A 20666-nucleotide genomic window follows, 5' to 3' on the forward strand; every position below is an offset into this window, starting at 1 on the left:
CAATCCATCCAATAGGTTGGTAGTGAGGCAATCATCATCTTGTCGTGGATGTTGTGGCAATCACCATCATTTGTGTCAACACCAATATATTTGTCAAGTCGCGAAGGAGTTGTAGATATATATATCGAGTGATCTTTTTGTCATTGCATCGATGTAATTATGTTAGCATTGATATAGATTCAAAACGACTTTCAACAGTATTATTCGTTATTATTAATTGAAATATTAAAATTATTTTTTATTATTTATTTTTATATTTTTATTGATAAAATACTGACAACAGTTAACGACTAATTAGCCCTCGAATGGGGCTCTTAAGCTGATTGGTCACGTAAAAATTACGACAACCTGACATGGCTGTCACGGGTGAGCAATAAGTGAACTGGATATCAGTGGTGAGCAATAAGCAGTCGTGGCCTAAGTCACCATAGGACGATTTCGACGCTGCTGTACCTTTCTGTGGCAAGACAGCTGTCACTTCTTTTATCGCAGCGACATGAAGTGTCTCCGGGGGATCGCAAGTAGTTGAGTCCCGACATTAATGAGCCACCTGTTTGTGCTGACAAAGCCACCTATAAATAAGGCAACTGCTATTCCTGACACGCCACCTGTACCATTTAAAAAAAAAATGCTGATGTGGCACTTGATCTGCATGCCAGGTTGGAAAATAATAATATGGGGGAAATGGGTTGAGGGGATTAAAATCGGTCCAGTTTCTTTCGATAAAAAAACTTCTAATTAGTTGTGCCCTCCCCATCAAAAACATTAAATTTTAACTTTAGTCATGTAATTGAAATCAAAGCAAAGGAGCCTTTAGCCTTTTTTTTTCTACTTTTCTTTTGTTTCGTTAGATGGAAGAAGGCATATATATAAATTCTAAAAATTATAATAATATATCATTATTATTATTATTATTATTATTATTATTTTCAAAAAATAAGCGGCTATTAAGATCTTCATCTTCAAAAAGTATTAGGATCAAATCTTGTATTCACTATTTATTTTATCATTTGCAACAACAAAAAAAAGAAAGAAAAATCATCACCTTGTTTAACGAGATCAAAATGCACTTGGAGATGATATGATCCGATGTTCACTTGGACAAGATTCTCTTGGGAATTACCATGACATCCTGCAGTTGTATCATGATACAGATGCTGTGGAGGATATGAGTACTGTGTTCCTCTTTGTTCTTTGTTGCTAATCGATTGATGTGCCCTGATGCCTCCCATCAACGTTAAGGGCATCAGAAGTCCGGATTCCCCTCTCGGCCATGGCATTTCGTGATCCGGGCCGGTATCAGTCACCACTTGTCGAAGTGATAGAGTCATGTACCGGTTGTGATCAAGACTAATGCCTATATATATTGATTATATAGATCTATTCATTGCAGGATGGTAGGAGGATATGACTGTCTTCCTCTTTGCTCTTTGTTGCTACCTTTCATTGACCTACCCTAATGCCTCCCATCACTGTTCAAGGGCATATCATAGGACTAGATTGCACTCTCAGGCACGGCTTTTGTTGTTCCCTGCCGGTGTTGGTCGCTAGCTGCGTGGTAATCTGATATCTTCACACACTGATGCGTATATATACTGATCGTTTAGATCTATTCATTCTTATCTCCAAGAACATCAAAAAGAAAACGATAGAGCCATTAATTACTGCTAACTTCTCGTACATAGTTGGGTTTGTACTATTAATCGGCAAGCTTAAAATGATTACCTTCACTACTGCAGGCTGAGAATGCAGTGCTTAAAGCCTTGAGGTGCGTAAAGCATCAAGTCCTTCAAGCAAGAAGGGGAAGGGGGAAGGCCGAGCAAACCATAAGTAGATTTATCTTCTGGGGTTTGATTCAGGAGTCATGGCATCAGAGGAGAGAAGATACATGCAAAGGAGGAGTACGTGGAGAATAATTTCCACAGAGAGAACTTCCGCACATCATCTCTCTTACTCGCTACTCTCTTGCAGGTTCAGATCCTTTTCTCCATCTCTTTCATTTCGTTTCCAGAAAACATATTGAAGACACGAGGCCTTCTGATCTCAGGATCTCATGGCATCTTGTCACGCATTCATTTCTCTGCACATCATCTTCAATCATGCAAAAATCAGTCGAGTTCTCCAACACCAACTTCTCCTTCCCTTGTCACATTGGTTTTATGTATGCGTCACTTCATTCTTTTTCTACTAACGAGTACTTCTCTCCCTGTCTTCTTGCTTTCATCTACCACCAAACCCTAATTATCTCTGGTCTCTTTAACACATGGATAGCTGGCTGTTCTCCTGTTAAAAAGAAGATGCAGATCATCTAACACCAAATTGAATGTCTCATGAAAGCAGGCATTCAGCTGAGCAACTTGCGTGGGCTGTGAAATGAATCAAGTCGACGAGGGGGCCAGTGGCATCGACGAGGTACAGCATCAAGGAGATGAGACTCGGGCTAAAGGAGGAAGAAGAACTGGGGAGGGTTTGCTACTACAAGGAGCAGGTGGTGGCTTACAACCTTTCCTATGCCAATCACACAGTCAGTATCAGGTTTTCGTCTCGAGTTATCCCTTGCTCTTAGTTTAGCCAATTGCAAGTCATCTTGGCTCTTACGCTAATCATACAGAAGCATGGCATCAAGCTCATCTCCTCATGTTTCATCCATCGGACTAGTGTTCGCCCTCAAGAACATCCATTAGCGTCTCTTCTTATTCACTAAGCAAAAAATAATGAGAGCTTGTTCGGAGAAGAAGACTCTTGAAGACACCAGCTTTTCTAGGATATGAGATTTTAATCTAAAGCCCTCAAGAACACCAGCTTTCCTTTCCAAAATGAAAGCATTAGAAAGGGGATGAATCCACACTAAATCACATACTTTGTAGAACATGTTAGAAAGGGATTACTTCTATTTGTTTGAAACAGTAAGATTTTAGTGTCACAAATTTTAATGTGGATTAACTCCATTTTCATTTGAATAGTAGCATACTTAACCCATAAGGAAGGGATCAATTTGATATATGCATGTTAGTAATAATTAGTGAGAGATTGATGGTGGATAGTTGAAGTATTAGAAACAAATAAAAACTAATATTAAGCTATAAAAATAGAGAGAAAGCTAAAAAAATTCCATGTCATTTGTTTTTCAATCTACTAACTTTTTATTTTTTTTTACGGATTTTCATTCTACCCATCTTGGCATAGCATTTTAATGAAGATTTGATTTTGCTTGCACAAAGGCATGGATGTATGAGGATAGTGTGATTATGTAAAGAAAGAAGTGAATTGGAAAAAATAGAAAATTACCGACACAAATAAAAACTAATTTTAAGCTATAAAAATAGAGAGAAAGCTAAAAAAATTTCATGTCATTTGTTTTTCAATCTAGTAATTTTTTTTTTTTATGGATTTTCATTCTACCCACCTTGGCATAGCATTTTAATGAAGATTTGATTTTGCTCGCACAAAGGCATAGATATACGAGGATAGTGTGATTATATAAAGAAAGAAGTGACTTGAAAAAAATAGAAAATTACCGACACAAATAATTTTCTATACCTAAATTTTTGGCTTAACTAATTAATCGTGATACATTATTCTTAAAGTTTTCCAAACAAATCAATTTTTTTTGCTTTTCAAATCGAAAACCGGGTGATATTGGTTCAAAAACATACTCACAAAAAGTAGGCGTTGAAGTTAGATGATAGAATGATGAAGATAAAGAATTTAAGGAGGAGCTAAAGCGAAAGAATACAAGTCGATATATTATGACTAAAATATCATCTAAAATGAAAAAAAATCAAAAGAATACAAGTTGATAGAATCAAATATCATCTAAGCCTAACCTCTCTTGAGAAGAGGTTTTAAGAATACGAGTGGATAGGTTATGACTCATCTAATGCTTAGGCTTTTAGATGGAATGATAATGATAAAAAAGTTAAAAGTGCTCTCTTAGTCATCAATTCCCAAGTAGAAACACAGAGACATCAATAGCTCAAAACCACAAGGTATAAATTTCATTGACTGGATATTGCATGCGATCTTGATCTTGAGCTTCCATTACATCCAAGATGTATGTTGCTACATCAGCCTGGTGGCTCTGTTTAGGCCTTCATGAACCATGAAATAACCAACAGTATTAAGGAGAGTAGATGGGCCTAATCGAAACTAAGCATCAACATTTAGGCATCCTTCCTCTTCATGGAGCTTATCATCTCAATGTGGCCTATCCACCTCCCCAGTCAGTAGGATTGGTTGGTCCATCAATGTTCTCCTGCCTGCAATAGGGCTGGTGTCATGTAAACTGCACCCCAATTATATTGCAAACCCACTCTCAAATGCTTCCGGGTTTGAGAAAAGGAGAGTCGTCATTGAAGATCTAACATCCAATCTTGTCTGTGCCTCCTTAATTTTTCCTTGCCTACAATTCAATCCTCTTTCAGTTTTTTGATGCACACTTCTTCTTATTATTACTTCCTTTTCCTTGACTATTTTCCTATTGTTTGTTTCCCTGCAAGCTAAAAAAAAAAAGATTGGCCTCAATCATTTCAGCAACGATATAAAAATAAATAAAGAAGTAATCTTATCGTGATACCAAAGGTTGAAACATTGTTCATTGTCAACTCCTGAGCACAGCTCTGCAGAAATCACTAAGAAAAGGAGGAAGAAATAGTTATTTGTTCAGGACAATAAAAAAAGACAGTATCAACAAGCATCTGTTGTGTGTAGTTTATAACAGCACTTGTGCTTTTCTTTTTGCTCATAAGAGTATCCAAATTGACCAAATCGAACATCTTAGCAGCCTAAATGTTTACGGTAAGTCATCATCATCGTCCTCATCATCATCATATTTAAGTGTGAAATATAGGCATTCTTTAGCTTGAGTAGCAGCTTATGTCTTATCTACTGTAAATGCGTAGTTTTCATGTGGAATGATTTTTTATCATCATGTTTATGAGAAAAATATCTTTGCAGAATGTGTGATCTATTAATTGTGTGTGAACCAACTACCATAATGTCTCAGTAGTGTATAGAATTAGAAGCTAAAAAGGTAGAAAGATTCTGATTTCATTCTCATGAGCATATCTACTATAATCATGAGATTTTTTTTATAACGAACTTTTTTATTAGAAGTAGAAATATCATACAAGGCCGATCGACTAATGAACCTCTTAATAATTCTTTGATATAGTAGAAATTTTTAGAGGACGAGTCTTAGTATAATGGTAATGTTACGTCTTTACGATTTGACCGATCAAGGTTCGAGATACCTAATGCATAATATATATATATATATATATATATATATATATATTAAATAAGATGGCATTGCACTTCTTCTACTCACATTCATTTGATAATTGAGTGTAAGGCGAATTTGTATGCATTTAGCATCTCTGCTAAATTCAGCTAAGGTGACACTTTCATGGATGACAGTGTGACAGTTGTGTGGCTAAACATGTCATCCAAAACTATACTCCAAAGACATCAACATCTTCAACCGCTGTTGCCTGGTTAGGGAGTTGGGTCTCATTCTCTCTATTAAAGATATTTGATAGCCTCGGTTTGGGATGCATCGACAGCCTTCTCTCTTCCACAAAACCTCTCAACCTCCAGAATTAACAACAAGACTTCAATGGTGACTGCCCAACCATCTCGCAACCAAGAAACCCTCTCTAAACTGAAGCATTCCCAACAATACTGTAGCTATGGTTTGACTATCTTCTTCGAATCAATGCTGAGATGTGAAGCTTGGAGTTGCGTAAGCAATCTAATCTCTCTCAATATGTGGAAAGGGTTGCTCACACGTAGGCAACATTGACTCACTTGACAGTGTCAACCATCATCTACGTCAGCCTGAGGGTGATATTCGATTTTGATGACTCATCTCGCATCGATATGATTATCTATTTTCTAAAGGAAAAGAAAACTTGATTTCCTAAGAAAAGATGGTTTTATTATGAGGTGCATAAATTGTGAACTTGATCATCTACATGATTCCAGAATTTACATGGCTTACCAAGAAAACTTGGAAATGGGTGGTTCTCAATTAAAGCTAAAGAACTGGAGCTGTAGGAAACTACTACAACCTTTGACAGGCAATGCATGAACCCTCACTTGTGTTTGACAACCTTCCCAATGCCACATAAAGTATCCATCCTCTCGACACCATTTTCATGCCTCGTTAGCCTCACCCACCCCATCTTCATCGCTTCCTTTGCTGCCCCACAGGATTCTTCGCTCTACTGGTCAGATCAGGATTCCCTTTTCCTAGTACAGTGTCCAGCGATTGGCCTTAAAGAAGGCCGATATGTGAGCTTTTCAGGTTCCTACCAACATTTAATCTGTGGTGATTCTTAGTCATACCAATCGAACGGCTGGAGACGAAGGAAGGCAAGCCAAGGAACTCCCTACCTGCTCCCCCCGTCCCCTATATGTACCGTTGATCTCGGCAGTGGTGCCATCAGAACGAACGGACTTCAACTAGAGGTCGACATCATGAACTCCGGCAACCAAACCACCCTCTTCTCCTACAGCTTCAATGCTTCCACCACCGCTAATGTGGAGATGGCTCGGATCTTGACGGAGATCCAGGTCTTGGAGCTCCTCTTTGCCATCTCCATATTTGTGACCATCCACTCGCTGAGGCAAGGGACGGTTCGTGGCCTTGCGGTGTGGCCGGTGGTCGGCATGTTGCCGTCCCTCCTCCTTGGCCTTCGCAAAGACATCTACGAGTGGATCACCGGCATGATCGACCGTCAGGGCGGCACGTTCATCTTCTGCGGCCCGTGGTTCACCAACCTTCACTGTGTCATCACCGCAGACCCTCGAAACTTGGAGCACATGCTCAAGACCAAGTTCTCTAACTATCCCAAGGGCGAGTACTTCCGCGACACGCTCCGGGATCTCCTGGGCGACGGCATCTTCAACGCCGACGACGAGACCTGGCGCGGGCAGCGCAAGACCGCCAGCCTCGAGTTTCACTCCTCGGCGTTCCGGTCCATGACGGTGCAATCCCTGTTGGAGCTCGTCCACTCGAGGCTCCTCCCGGTGCTGGCGGAGGCCCACGAGCACCGGAAGCCTTTCGATCTCCAGGACGTGCTCCTGCGACTGACCTTCGATAATGTGTGCATGATCGCCTTCGGCACCGACCCGGGCTGCCTGCGCCCGGGGCTGCCAGAGATACCTTTCGCCAAGGCCTTCGAGAACGCCACCGAGGCAGCCACCATACGCTTCCTGACTCCGACGTCCATATGGAAAGCTTTCCGCTACCTCGACTTCGGGATCGAGCGATGCCTCCGGCAGTCCATATACCGCGTAGACGAGTTCGCCTACGAGGTGATCCGGAGGAGGAAGAAGGAGCTCGCATCGGGCGAGCCAGAAAAGGCAACCAGATCCGACATTCTGACGTCGTTCACGAAGCTAAGTGACGAAACCGGGAACCCATACTCCGACAAGTTCTTGAGAGACATATGCGTCAACTTCATACTCGCCGGCCGCGACACCTCGTCGGTGGCCTTGGCCTGGTTCTTCTGGCTGCTGAGCCAGCACCAGGAGGTGGAGGACAGAATCCTCAAAGAACTAAGGGAGATAATAGCTGAGAGGGAAGGGGAAGGAGAAGGAGAAGGTGAGTTGGTGTTCAAGCCAGAGGAAGTGAAGAAAATGGAGTATCTGCATGCAGCCTTGAGGGAGTCTCTCAGACTGTATCCTTCAGTGCCAGTGGACCACAAGGAGGTACGACTACTACTACAAGAAATTATAATCTATATATGAAGTCTTATTTTACAGACAATATACATTGAAAGAATAGAGAATTCCGTACACCTATCGACGACAGAAAAGAAGCCAAAAATCGACTCTGACGGCTATGTCGATCGTCAACACACGCACATATATTTCTGCTTCTCTCGGTCTCACTTCTCGTCTCATTTTAGCTTAAAAGAAACGTATAAGGAAAAAGAACGAAAGCGATTAAAAGCTAATTAGTGTCGATCTTTGACTCTCAGAAGTTTTTGGTGACAGATTACAGTCGCGTGTCTATCACGAGAATTGAAGCTGGTCAAGTCAAGTCAAGTCAAAGGCCAGCCATAGTCATTGGATCTCTGGTTGGACGAGTAGATCAGCCTGTCAGACAAGATCAAAATTTTATTTTATTTTTTTTGATAATTTTAAAATAAAACATGATTATCTATTTTTATTAAAAATATAAATCATAAAAATTATTTTTAAAGAAAATATATTATAGTAAAAAAAAAAGAAGGACATACAAGATATGAAAAAAAATGAGAAATATAGTAGAGTTTTTTTTTCTCTCTTTTATCAAAATTAGTAAAAATATTTTAATTTTTAAGACATAAATAATTTAAGATGCTGATTGATAGAGGCCAACCACAAATTAGATATGAGGAGTTGACCTTTAAATCTGAACTTATTGACAATGAAAGAAATATACCATGAATGATGACACTTGGAGAAGTCAACAACACAGTCCATAGTTTGTTGCACTCTCATAATAACTGCTGCATATTCTCTATCTATCGATCTCTCTATCTATCAGTCTGTCTGTCCATGTAATGCAGCGTTGTGTGGACAGGTTGTGGAAGACGATGTGTTCCCTGATGGCACGGTGGTGAAGAAAGGAACAAAGGTGCTCTACGCGGTCTACGCCATGGGAAGACTGGAGAGTATATGGGGGAAGGACTGCAGGGACTACAAGCCGGAGCGGTGGCTCAGGAATGGGCGCTTGGTGAGCGAGTCAGCGTACAAGTTCCCGGCGTTCAACGGGGGGCTGCGGCTGTGCCTGGGGCGGGACTTCGCCTACTACCAGATGAAGTTCGTCGCCGCATCCATCCTGCACCGCTACCGGGTGGAGGTGGCGGCCGACCACCCCGTGGAGCCCAAGATAGCGCTCACCTTGTACATGAAGCACGGCCTGCTGGTCACCCTCCGCCAGAGAGACGAAGCTTAGCTCCCCGAGAAGTAAAAGAGTGGAGAAGACGAATTAAGCCAAGCTAATGGCGTGGCAGCTGTGCAAGTGTGAAAAGTATGTCGTAGTATTGGTGTGTTTCTGTGCGATCGATATTCGAAGCGTGCAAGTATGAAAAGTATGCTGTAGTATCCCAAGATTGGAGTGACCGTGATAGCAAGAAGTATATCATATCTTTAATGTCTGTACTTTTATTTAATATCTATCTATCTATCCTCATTCAAACAAAGGGCTTCGGTGGTCATAATGGTTAATTAATTATTTACTGAAACCTACCATGCATCTCTTACGCTTAGCACAGTCAAACAGAGAAACAATCACATAGTATTTCTCAGTATATGAAGTCAGAGCTAATGCGTTGGATCGAAATAATAGTCTAAATGAAGGGTTTTTGAAGGGTAAATAAACACAACCTTAAGAGTCTTATGAGGATGGATAATAGAGAATTTTGTATGGCACGGATGGGTAACTGTTGACATAACAAATAACAAAGGCTTTAAATGGTGTGTTCCCTTCGGTGTGTGCCCTCCGTAGGTCAAAAGAAACGCAAGCATGGAAGCTGTGATCGTGACAAATCCCAATTAATGACCATCACCCCCACTATTAATCATGCATACCTTTCCACTTTTAGCGTTTGTTTAGTCATTAACTTCACTCACCTCTCTCTCTCTCTCTCTCTCTCTCTCTCCAATGTAATGGAGTACCCACCAAATGTATGGTCTAAGCGTGTATGGTTTTCGATAATTGTTAGTATAAAGATTAGTCATTGATACCACATCTTAGGCAAGAGTTGAAACAAACACTCTGAGATTAGTATAGATATTAGTCCTTTTTGTCATCAACATCATAAACAAACACTCCAAACTCAAGTCGATTCGAGATCTTACGCAAGAATTGAAATTAAGATGTTTGAATCCAAGTCCCTACATGAGTGACCTCCTATCTACCAAGTGACGAGGGAATATTCGTGAAATAAGAAATATCTCGAGAAATGTTTTTCTCTTTAGGTCATACTGTTTTCGATTTTGATTGGCTTGAAATATTAACTATATCAGTAATATATGATAAAACGTATTTATAAAAACGCTAGTGGATGGATAGACATGCGTGTAAATGATAATGGTTTGAAAAATTATACTGTAAATATAAATATATTTATATTTATATTTATTGTAAATATAAATAAATGACTGTGAGCTATTATGGATATAGTGAATTTAATTAACTCTTGGTTAGAAATTTTGCCACACATAATATTATTTGGAAAACATATTCAACTAAAGTGTGAGTAGTAGTTGTATTCATATTTAATGATAGATACAATCATCGTTAAGCCATTGGTGTCAGACTCTTGAAGCATTAGAACCTCACCATTGACCAAAAGTTGGATCAGTCACTTACATTGTTGGTCTTTTGCTTGTTCCTACTGATTCCACAATCTAACCTATTGCAAGAAATCCAAGAACACAAAAGGAAAACATTTTATGACTTGTGTTTGATTTTTTTAAATAAATTTTGGACATAAAAAAAACCTTTTTTTATTATTAAATCCATCGATGATTGTGAACTTTCTGAATTAACAAATAACTAATTATACTTATTTATCTGAAAGAAAAAAATGTGATGATGAGTGAGGCATCTCACATCAAATAAAGCTCTCTAATAATGTTCATCTTCTGCTCAAGCATACCCCTCATCTCTGATAACTATGGCTGTGTGGTAAACGGGGAGTTGGTCTCTAAGTCACTGTTGGTAGTGTTGGATGTGATAAGCTGTGATAATTGTGAATGCATAGAACCCTATCCACCTTTATCATGCGCTTAGCTTCACTATTATTATGTGATTTATCATACATTTTTTTCTAACTCTATTAGTATTTTATCTTTCTCATACTTGAGTTTGGGATGCCAATTAACTTTTGAGAGGTATATGAACATGTTTGATGAATTTGGCTTGATTGTATAGTATTATGAGGTTTATGGCGGGTTAAGAGATGATGAAAGGTTGGATTTGGTGACCCCATCACACATTTATTATATCCATTATATATAATTTATATTTGCCCCTGTGATCCGCATGGATTGTTTTGTACAGTGACAATATGCATATATAAATATAAGAAAAAGTGTCCGATGGTCTTATAATTAATACACTTCTTATACCATTAATTGCATCATTTTAAGAAAATAATTGACTTATTAAGAGATAATCAACAAGAAATATTCACCTTTCTTATGATTACAAATATCAAATTTTTAATGGTATTAGTGAATTCCTTTTGGAAAATCAAAAGAGTCGAACCATTTATATTCAATACCGATTCTTAAATAACTTAATATCAAAAGAAAAACACTAATCAAATAATAAGAATCGAGAAAAAAAAATCAAACATTTTATGAATATATTGCTTTCTCTTTCTCTCTCTAATGTTATATTTGTGGGGTTAATTACATATTATCTACCCTTAGTATTTCAATCATTATACTTTCAAAAATTACATTCGGATATTTATACTTATGAAAATAAAACATTTAACTATGTTTCTCCTTATCGAATTTGTTGACAAAAATATCGTATAATTTACCATTGAGCATACGCTGACTTTGCTTCATTTTGATTTACCAATGAGTACGTATGATATTTTCGTCAATAGAATCGACAACATCAGAAGAAACGAGATTAAATATTTTACTCTTATAAGTATAAGGATTCTAATTTTTTTAAAAATATAAAAAATCAAATTGTTAAAAATAATTAATTATAAAAAATTATAATTAATCCTATCTTTGTTTTCAACGAAACTGTTCCTTTATGATAACCATGGCAAAGAAGTAGTTGGGCAGTTGGGAACAGAAGTTAATTCACATGAAGTACACAAAGGCTACGTAATAAATGCATTTGGCAGTGCTGACTTCGACCACTAACGAACACAAAACACGCCACCCTCGTCTACGTTTATGTCATTACTTTTGTATCTCTCGACAATTCAACTTAATTTCGTGGTGTGTTGCGTTCTTTCCTTTTCCACATTAACTTCACAATTTACTGCTACTACATCTACTCGTGTCAAATAGAAAGAACACAAGATGTTATTCTTCAAGCGTAAAATAAAGACTACATTATTCTTAGCTTCATGTTTCACACACAAACATATTTGCATTTTTTGCGTGGTGCTTAGAGAATTTAAAGAGGATACATCAAGTCGTTGAGAGTGTGCAACTTAGTAGTGACAAGCACCATTAAGTAAAGGTAGGTGCATCCGTATACCACTCGCCGAGGCATCCTTCTCTTCGTATTTTTCATGTCACGTCGCAATTAACTCGTTTGGTTGATGTCTATTATCTCTTTTGAATTCTTCAAACAAATCATAACACGATCGATAGTGGACTTAGTTTGATGCTTATTTGTATAGGTCATGAGCCAAGGTTGAAAGTCCACATCTTACGAGCTCGCTCGATCGATCACATGCATTATTTTGGATCTTATCATAGAGTTTTTTTTTTTTTGCAAGGACTCATCCATGTAGCTAAACCTAATTGTCGTCGCCATCATCGTCGACTTAGTTGTAGTAGTTAGAACTGAAGCTCCATCCGAATAAATATGACATGATTAGGCTAAAACGAATGTGCAAGTAAGAACACGTAGCCATACAATTAGCCACGATTTGCATTGACCAACATAAATGATCAACTACATTTAGGTTGCAATTATTCGTCTCCATCATTACTAATTGCTCTTTTATATTTGCATTCATGAAATATAACCAACATGCTAGTTAGATTATCATTCATGAAATGTGCACGGATAGTTGTACCGTGGTGACGACTAAGTATTTATTGATGTGCTCTTTGTTGACGGTCCCAATTAGTTGGGGCACCGTAGGATATGTAAATCTTTGGATCCAAATAAATGTGGTTGCTTGATCAATCTATCTATGTACGATATAACCTATACGGACTAAAGAAAGATTTTGTTGTGGTGGAGAACCAAAAAATCATTGATAGTTGACATTTTAGATCGAATGGATTTTCTAAGTGTAAATATATGCAATGATTAAACTTATTTATAGGATAGCAACGGGTCGAGTTTGACGATTCGAACCAATCGTGGACCAATTTTGACGATCGAGTCAATCCAAAGTGGATCTAATAGGGATCAATTCGAGCTCGATAAGGGACTACTTGAGCCCAACAAAACCTTATATTTAGGATTAATTTTTATACTTCAACCTTTTTAAATGCCCTTTAACTTAGTATAATTTGTGTAATCCCATCCAACTTAACCCATATATAACCTAATCACGCTAACCTAAAGACTAGCACCACTTGGGTCGTGGTCGGGTTACAGTTGGAAAAGAAATATATATATATATATATATATCTTGTATACAAAAAATAAAATGTCTGAATTTTTATAATGTTAAAAATAATTATATTTTGAGCTTTAATGAAGTTGGCTAAATGTTTAGCTATCATGTTTCATTTTCTAAAGACACAAGTTCCTCACAAGATTTGATATCTTGAAGAGTATCACTGATTGGTATGAAGATGTTTCTAATGCTCATCTCTTAGTTGCTGCTGAACATTTAGATTGTGTACTTCAATGTGGAGTCGATATTGGAATATTACACACACTACAGATATGTGATAGCTTGCAGGTTGGCCACCCTCAAGTCAGCTCAGCATAGTGGCCGAGCACTTCTTTGTTGCACTCGTCAGAGTTAATTGGCGTCCACTTACCACAATTCCTCCCTCTCTGAATGAATACTTGAATATGATCAAAGCAAAATAAGCGGTAATCAGAAGAACATAATGTTATTATTCTCTTTTTCGATTCAATGTTTGGCGCATATTATAAGCTGAATCAATTATCATGCAAAATGAGGCTGAGACTAATAACAAAAAGAATCATTATTCTCCAGCCAGGCCCAAAGACTTCAAGGTGAGATGTGTGGGAAGCACTTCTCTTCTACGTTTCCTTGCGATCTCTCTCAGATTGATGCCCTCAATGAGATCACAGGGGCTTGATATTAGAAGAGCAGTAGAAGTAGATAGATAACAAGCATTCCTATGGTTCCCATGGATATAAGCTTAATCGAACACAGCTTAATACTACAAGATTGCATTCCCTTCTAAAAGAATGTCCAGAGTTGAACGCAGGAAGAGGCCGTCCCTGTCTTGCCTCCCTTGCTTTCAAGGCTCTCCGGTGTCGGAGCAGTCCGATGTCCCGAAGCAGCAGCCCCTGTGTGCCTGCTCCGGACACAAGCTCGCTCCATGGCTCTCCTGGTCACAACCTCAAAAGAAGAGGGCGAGAAAGAAGACGAGTCTAGCCGTCGATGCTCCGGCCGCCGCCGCTGATCGAGACAGTCTCTTCTCTAAGTCTTGTGCCAAGGTTTGCCATGTAACTCATGTTGGCTTCGTTTTCCTTCGTTTCTGCAGTAGTATCACTCTCGATTGCACCGAGTGGAGGCTCTTTCCGTGGTTCTTTTGGTCACGACCTCACAAGAAGACGACGATTTCAACCTTGGTGCTCCGGTCGCGGCCGCTAAGGCCGGGGTCGGAGCTTGCCGCAGGTGATGTAAGAAGAGACCGCAGCGCATGTACGTGGGCTGCGGGAATCTTAAAGCATAGCCCTTCGATGGCCACCATCCGAGCCCATCTGATGATGACTCGGATCATGATCCGTAACTCTTCGAAGATCCGATCCGCTCATAAGCTTAGAAAGGGCTTAAGCACCCAAGTCTATGAATATATCATGTATTGGATCCACATTAGGATTCAAACTAAAGATAGAATTCCAGATGATCACCAACCGTTCATTTCATGTTTATTGCAGCGACGCAGCCGCGAATCCAAGCATCCAAATCTTCACACGAGCAACAAACCGGCCCAATTACGTCGGAAGCCTCAAGACCGGTCCAGGCTTATTATGGCAAGTAAATCCGGTGACCCGGACCGAGCCGCTGTTCTTGGGCCGTGTGTCGGCTTATGGGTCATGGCACTGACGATGGCCGTAATGCTTCTTTCCGGCCCTGTAACCGCTGCGATTTGCCTCTTCTCCTGCTCGTATCTGCCGGCCCTTCCGAGGACGATGACGGCCGTGGTTGACGACCCTGCAATTTCTCAGGCGGAAGCCAATGGCACCTCGATGGAGCACAAGAAGAGGGTGATATTACAAGGGTTGCTGCAGAGGAATGGCCCGCGAACTATTCCCGTTTGCTACTGAAGTGTATTATTATATTATGCTTTTTTTATGATGACTTTGAGGTGTTCATTGAAATTTGATACACTCTTGCATTCTTTATGGTTTCTGCATCTTTTTGTCTCCTATATATATATATATATATATATATATATATATATATATATATATATATATATATGAATTTGTTAGGGTCCACCTGTTACAGTACTCTAACTTAAATAGTGAAATTGAGATCCATAACAATATGATGTAATTTCCTTAATTTACACTAACAACAAACAAAGTTACAAAATGATATTTGTCTGTTGAACAGATAGATTCATGGACAGACATAACATGTGTGCAGAAAGCTGTGCCAAATTCGCTGCCTTCTAAAATAAGAGATTACAGTATCTGAGCTTGGATGAATAGAAGCCTTTAGAATTACTCAGTGTCATCTTCAATCTCATGCACGGCCTGAAGAGGACCAGTTGCTGGAACAAAGCCAGTTTCGGATGTGTTCACAGGCCCGTTTCCGAAAAGACATACCTGTGGTTCAATCCCGTTCATCCTATTCCATTCCTCATCTGTCAGTGACCAATTGAAGATGTCTATGTTTTCCCTGATCCTGTCAGAATTTAGGCTGCATGGCAGGACACTGGTTCCTCGCTGTAGTCCCCACCTCAGAATGACCTATTAGGAAGTTGAAAAGAAAATCCATCAAGAAGAGATGCACAAACCTGAAGACAAAGGTGAAATAGATGCAGAATGATGCCACAGCATCAAACATGATCCCGATTTGATGGATGATAACTATGCTGCAGATTTATTTTACCTCACACTTGATCATGTCCGAGATGACAAGAAATCCTTACACTAAACCTATTAAATATACACATGAAGTTAAGGAAGTGGACTTGCAATAATACTCAAAGTAATCTACCTGACGGAGCTAAGTGGAGAAGCTAATGGTTAAATTACCTTATTGTCTGAATTGCAAGTTAACTTAGAACCAAGAATTTTTGTTCGTTCCTCTTTGACACATTGATCAAATCATCCATCAAGTATCGCAGAGTTATATAATACAAAGTTATATGGAAATTAACAGCTGTAAATAGGACCCAAATGATTAAATACTAAAGCCCAAAATCGAAATTAAGTACTTTTTTTCAAACTTGCCTGCTCTGGTGTCTTGTTATGTTGTTCTGCAATATCTGCAACGACAGAAAGTTGCATCATTGGTCCATGCACTGATCTTGACCTTCGGAATGTTATTCTAGGAGTTCCAGATTCATCCTCTGATCCACTGTCAGAAAGACCGGGACTGGTCATTGGAACCACTCGAGAGGTGGGTACTCCGAGTGGAGTATGAGCAGATACATGGATGCATTTCTCTCGACAGAATTTCACTAGTTCATCCTGCCTCCAGAATGGATGCAACTCCACCTACAATTTATTGTACAATCAGATATAAATACAAAACTTGCAAAGAATAGGGAAAGCTCTTTAGTAGCTCATGCAAATAGGCAGTTGTTCACATCCACCCTTAAATTGAAAAAAGAAAAAAGTTGTATCATCCAAGTGAATTGGGATGAGCTCTAGCAGTCCGCTTCATTATTGCTCATCGTTAACCATTGCATCCAATTTTTAATGATCATCTTAGATCATCAACTATCTCCAACACACAGATCCTGGAGACACATTAAGTCCCTCAAATCATCAGTTTCCATCCAATTTTCATTGTAAACTCAACTGTATTCCTATCAGTCCTACTCTACCAATGACATTCTGTAACGACTTGATATAATCTTGGCAATCGGACTATACTTACATAATTGAATCATGAGATCTTAGATCAAAATTCATGCAGATAGCTATAAGATACTATGCCTCACCCTCAGTATTCAATTTACATGGTTAACAACACAAAAAATTTGAGAGACAGCTTATTTAAATGATAGACACAGATTCAGGAAAAAAAAAAAGCTCAAGAAAAGCATAGAACAACAGTGACCTCAGTGCACCTACTAACGTAAAATTCTTGAGTATCAACTAAGAATATAGGTTAGATGACTCATCTCCTCTAGTAATCATGAAGAAAGAAAAAAAAAAGAGAGAGTATAACATGGTCAATCCATCCTTTGATTAGGAGTCAAAGGGAAGTATACCCAAAATAACACTACTCGTTAAAACCCATTTCACATCATCCAAAATCTAAACATGAAAGGCTCCAGTTAGTAAAGTGCAGATCAATTAATATAGTTACATATAAAGAGACTTCTGATGATTTATCTTCGGAAGGACTATATTCTTTTTTGGCAGACATAAAATAAACATTAAATATAATTAAAGAATCATCAACCAAACCTGATTGACTGCTGGAACAATTTTTGCAAATTGGAGCAATTCTCTGATCTGGTGAATGTCAAAATTGCTAACACCAATGGCACGAACAAGCCCGGTCCGCACAAGACCTTCCATGGCCTCCCATGTCGGCTTTAACCGTTGTGAGAACTGACGATACTCACTTGCCGATTTCCATGAAGGATCAGTGGCATCCCCGAAAGCCGAACACTCAGGCCAATGCACAAGATACAGATCCAAGTAGGAGACCCCCAGGCTCTTCAACGAAACTCTCACAGAATTCTCGACCCTCTTATGCGAATTAGTCGCACAATACAGTTTTGAGGTCAAGAACAAATCGTCCCTCTTGATTCCACCCTTGAAAGCCACGGCCAGCGCCTTCCCCACCTCGACCTCGTTCCCATAGAGATGGGCGCAGTCGATGTGGCGGTACCCAACCGTCAACGCAGTCGCCACAGCTTCCACACAGAGGTCGCCTCCGTATTGCCATGTTCCGATCCCGATGGCAGGAATCTTATCTCCGGTGTTCAGCACAAAGTAGTTCTTAGCAACAGTAGTTCCTTTCCCTGCCATTCCTCCAACCTATTCAAAAAGAATCTCTCACCTTTCCAGCAATCCTCAGTTGCTTGAAGAACCTATGAACAAACAATTAATACATATAGCAAATCCCACAGAAATAAACCAAAAATTATTGCACAAGTGCAGCAAGATCAGATTTTTACAGAAGATGAGCGCAGAACTAGCACAAAAACATCCGACGATCATGATCATGGTGTTGAAACATACGAATCCAGAGTAGTCAACGGTCCAATTCATAAAGAACTCGTAGGACGCATCTACCAAAGAAAAAGAGAAAAAGAAGGGAGAAGGGATACAAACCAGATGAAGAATTTGCTTCATATGCAAGGAAGCAGCCCCACCAATCCACAAGCCCAAACGCTCAGAAACGGATTAAGGGGGGGGCGAGGGTGTTCGGCGCCGACAGTGGAAAAAGGGGAAAAATGTAAGCAGGCCCAAACCCCACAAAATTTGGAACATCGCAATCCAAAGCCACGTGTTCGTCCATATCACGATCAATACAAGAAGATAGAGAGAAGATAGATTTTCTAAAGATATTTTGAGATCTTTGACGAGCGCTGTTCACCGAAGCGAGGTGCGGAGGAAAATGCGACGGCCCACACCCACCAACCTCCACCTACCGCGTGTCGACGATATGGAAACAGTATCCAAGACTTCCCCACTCCTCTCCTCTTTTGCTTACTCTTCAGCGGTCTGTGTAGGGGATGATTCCGAGGGACAAGAGAAGAGGAGCGGCCAAACTCGGAGGAGGGATCGAGGCCGGCATCTCCGACGAGTTAGGCTGCGGTAACCGCTTCGTAGCACTTCCATAGAAGATTAATTTACCCAATTGCCCCCAAACTCGTAGGTCTGCTTCCGGCCAACACCCACCACCTTGCGACACCCCAAAGTTCACCATCCGATGTGTCGATGGGGTCCCACACATGGCCAGGCGTTAAGTCAATTAATTAGTCAAAATAATTTGCAATTCAAATATGAATAGTGTACATATATGCCATTGTAAAGTTTGCATATGATCATGTGTTCCATCTTGTTAAACTCAACCTATGCCAATTCAACCATATTAAGGGAAAAAAACTCGAATATTATTGATTTGGTTCGTAACTTCACATTTGTCAATATGAGTTGAAAATATAATTAGCATTTTAATTTTAAATTATGAACAAACTTGGTTTTAATTTGATATTAATTATAACCTGACCTGATTTGTAAATTTGAAATAAATCTTAAGCATACATTTTATTAATATAAATGAATAATATATGTGATCAAATATAGAGTTAATTGAACACCATAATATATTTATATGTCAACGGCCCATTTAAAGCCGTAATCCGTTGAGCCCACAGCATATGAGAAGACTTTCCGCGATTGTTAGCATCAGATTCGATCGAGCCCGTACTCCGTCGTCAACTGAAGCAGGCGTTTCCCATGGATGCGGGCGCCGGCAGCGGAGGAAGAGGGCCGGACGACCGAGCTGCAGGAGAACGACCCCAGCGGAGCCGGTACACGACGAGGGTCTTCGTCGTGCTGCTCTTCGCTTCCTTCTACCTCCTCACGAGGCGGTGGCGGGGCAAGGAGCGCGCCTCTGCCGCGGATGCCGCCGTTACCCCCTCCGAGATCGCCGGGTTCGTTTCCTTCGTTGCCTCCCTCCTCTACCTCCTCCCCATTCTCAGAGACCTCTGAGGTCGACGGCGGCGTCCTCGGATCCGAGCTGCTCCTTGTTTTGATTTCTTGGCTTTGTACAAGTCGGGGATTGGAGGGTTTGTGCAAAAATTGTATCTTTTTATTGCCAAAAACTGAGAATTGAGTAAAGATGAGATTTTTCTGGGTTAAATAATTGTTTCTAGTTTTTGAAGCATTTTCTGAATGTTGTGACTTCATTTCCAATCTTCTACTCTTGGATTTCATCCGAGTCATATTGATGCCAGCCTATGGGAAAAGAAAAAGGGGTTACAGAACAAAAGTTTGATCCAGATGATGATCCAGGTGGAGTTTACCGGAATCCATTTCTGCCATCAGCAGGGATACTATCTCATCTTGTTTTGCATCGTTACACAGAAACTTCATCCAAAAGACAAGCCATTGGTCAAACGAAGGTGTATTCAATTGGCTTATGATGATCTTATTCAGCCAGCTGTGGTGGGGCATTTCCATTCATGGAACTTTCAGCTTTCATTTGTCTTCCGAGCAATAAACTTCTTTGGCAGACATTCTCCTGCAATTCTGCAACAGAGTCATCCAGAAGAATTTAGCTGGCCTGCTTGATGTTGCATGACATGTTTCATCATATTTTGAAGGATGTTTATCTGTCATCAGTCTAGGATGCAGTAATCCACTTGAATTGTTCCTCAACAAACAGTGCAGCAAATGTTAGTTTCCAGTTATAGTTCAGACATCAGAAAAGCTTATTTTTCTCCAGGGAAAAAAGAACAAATGCATTTGGATTGTGGTACTATGACTGTCTCAGTCACAGCTTAAGGGTAGAAAAAGGCTGTAACTTAATCTGGAGAAAATCCTTTGTGGTAAACAGTGGATCTGCAGCAATCTGCTTGACTGAGTAATGGTGCAA

At 39.8% G+C, this 20666-nt stretch overlaps 2 protein-coding genes across 4 annotated transcripts; one reads left to right on the forward strand and one right to left on the reverse strand.

Moving 5' to 3' along the window:
* The first annotated feature begins 2394 nt into the window (after nt 1-2394).
* Nucleotides 2395-9197, forward strand: LOC135668337 (cytochrome P450 86B1-like). 2 transcript variants are annotated; one of them, XM_065178473.1, is made up of 3 exons: nt 2395-2535; nt 5419-7716; nt 8576-9197. In XM_065178473.1, exons 2-3 carry the CDS (start codon nt 6481-6483, stop codon nt 8948-8950), a joined length of 1611 nt encoding a protein of 536 aa, XP_065034545.1. In that variant the 5' UTR covers nt 2395-2535; nt 5419-6480; the 3' UTR covers nt 8951-9197. The 2 variants fall into 2 exon arrangements, with proteins under 2 accessions (XP_065034545.1, XP_065034546.1); XM_065178474.1 differs by having other exon boundaries at nt 2404-2524.
* A 6220-nt stretch (nt 9198-15417) lies between these two features.
* Nucleotides 15418-18871, reverse strand: LOC103982731 (NADPH-dependent aldo-keto reductase, chloroplastic). Of its 2 annotated transcripts, none has more exons than XM_009399728.3 (4): nt 18395-18871; nt 17519-18150; nt 16331-16597; nt 15418-15844 (listed from the first exon to the last, which is right to left on the reverse strand). In XM_009399728.3, the coding sequence occupies exons 2-4, from the start codon at nt 18086-18088 to the stop codon at nt 15596-15598; spliced, it is 1086 nt and encodes a 361-aa protein (XP_009398003.2). In that variant the 5' UTR covers nt 18089-18150; nt 18395-18871; the 3' UTR covers nt 15418-15595. The 2 variants fall into 2 exon arrangements, with proteins under 2 accessions (XP_009398003.2, XP_009398005.2); XM_009399730.3 differs by lacking the exon at nt 18395-18871 and adding an exon at nt 18238-18385.
* Between the last annotated feature and the right edge of the window lie 1795 nt (nt 18872-20666).

The sequence above is a fragment of the Musa acuminata genome, chromosome BXJ1-4 (assembly GCF_036884655.1).
Source record: "Musa acuminata AAA Group cultivar baxijiao chromosome BXJ1-4, Cavendish_Baxijiao_AAA, whole genome shotgun sequence".
Classification (NCBI taxonomy): domain Eukaryota; kingdom Viridiplantae; phylum Streptophyta; class Magnoliopsida; order Zingiberales; family Musaceae; genus Musa; species Musa acuminata.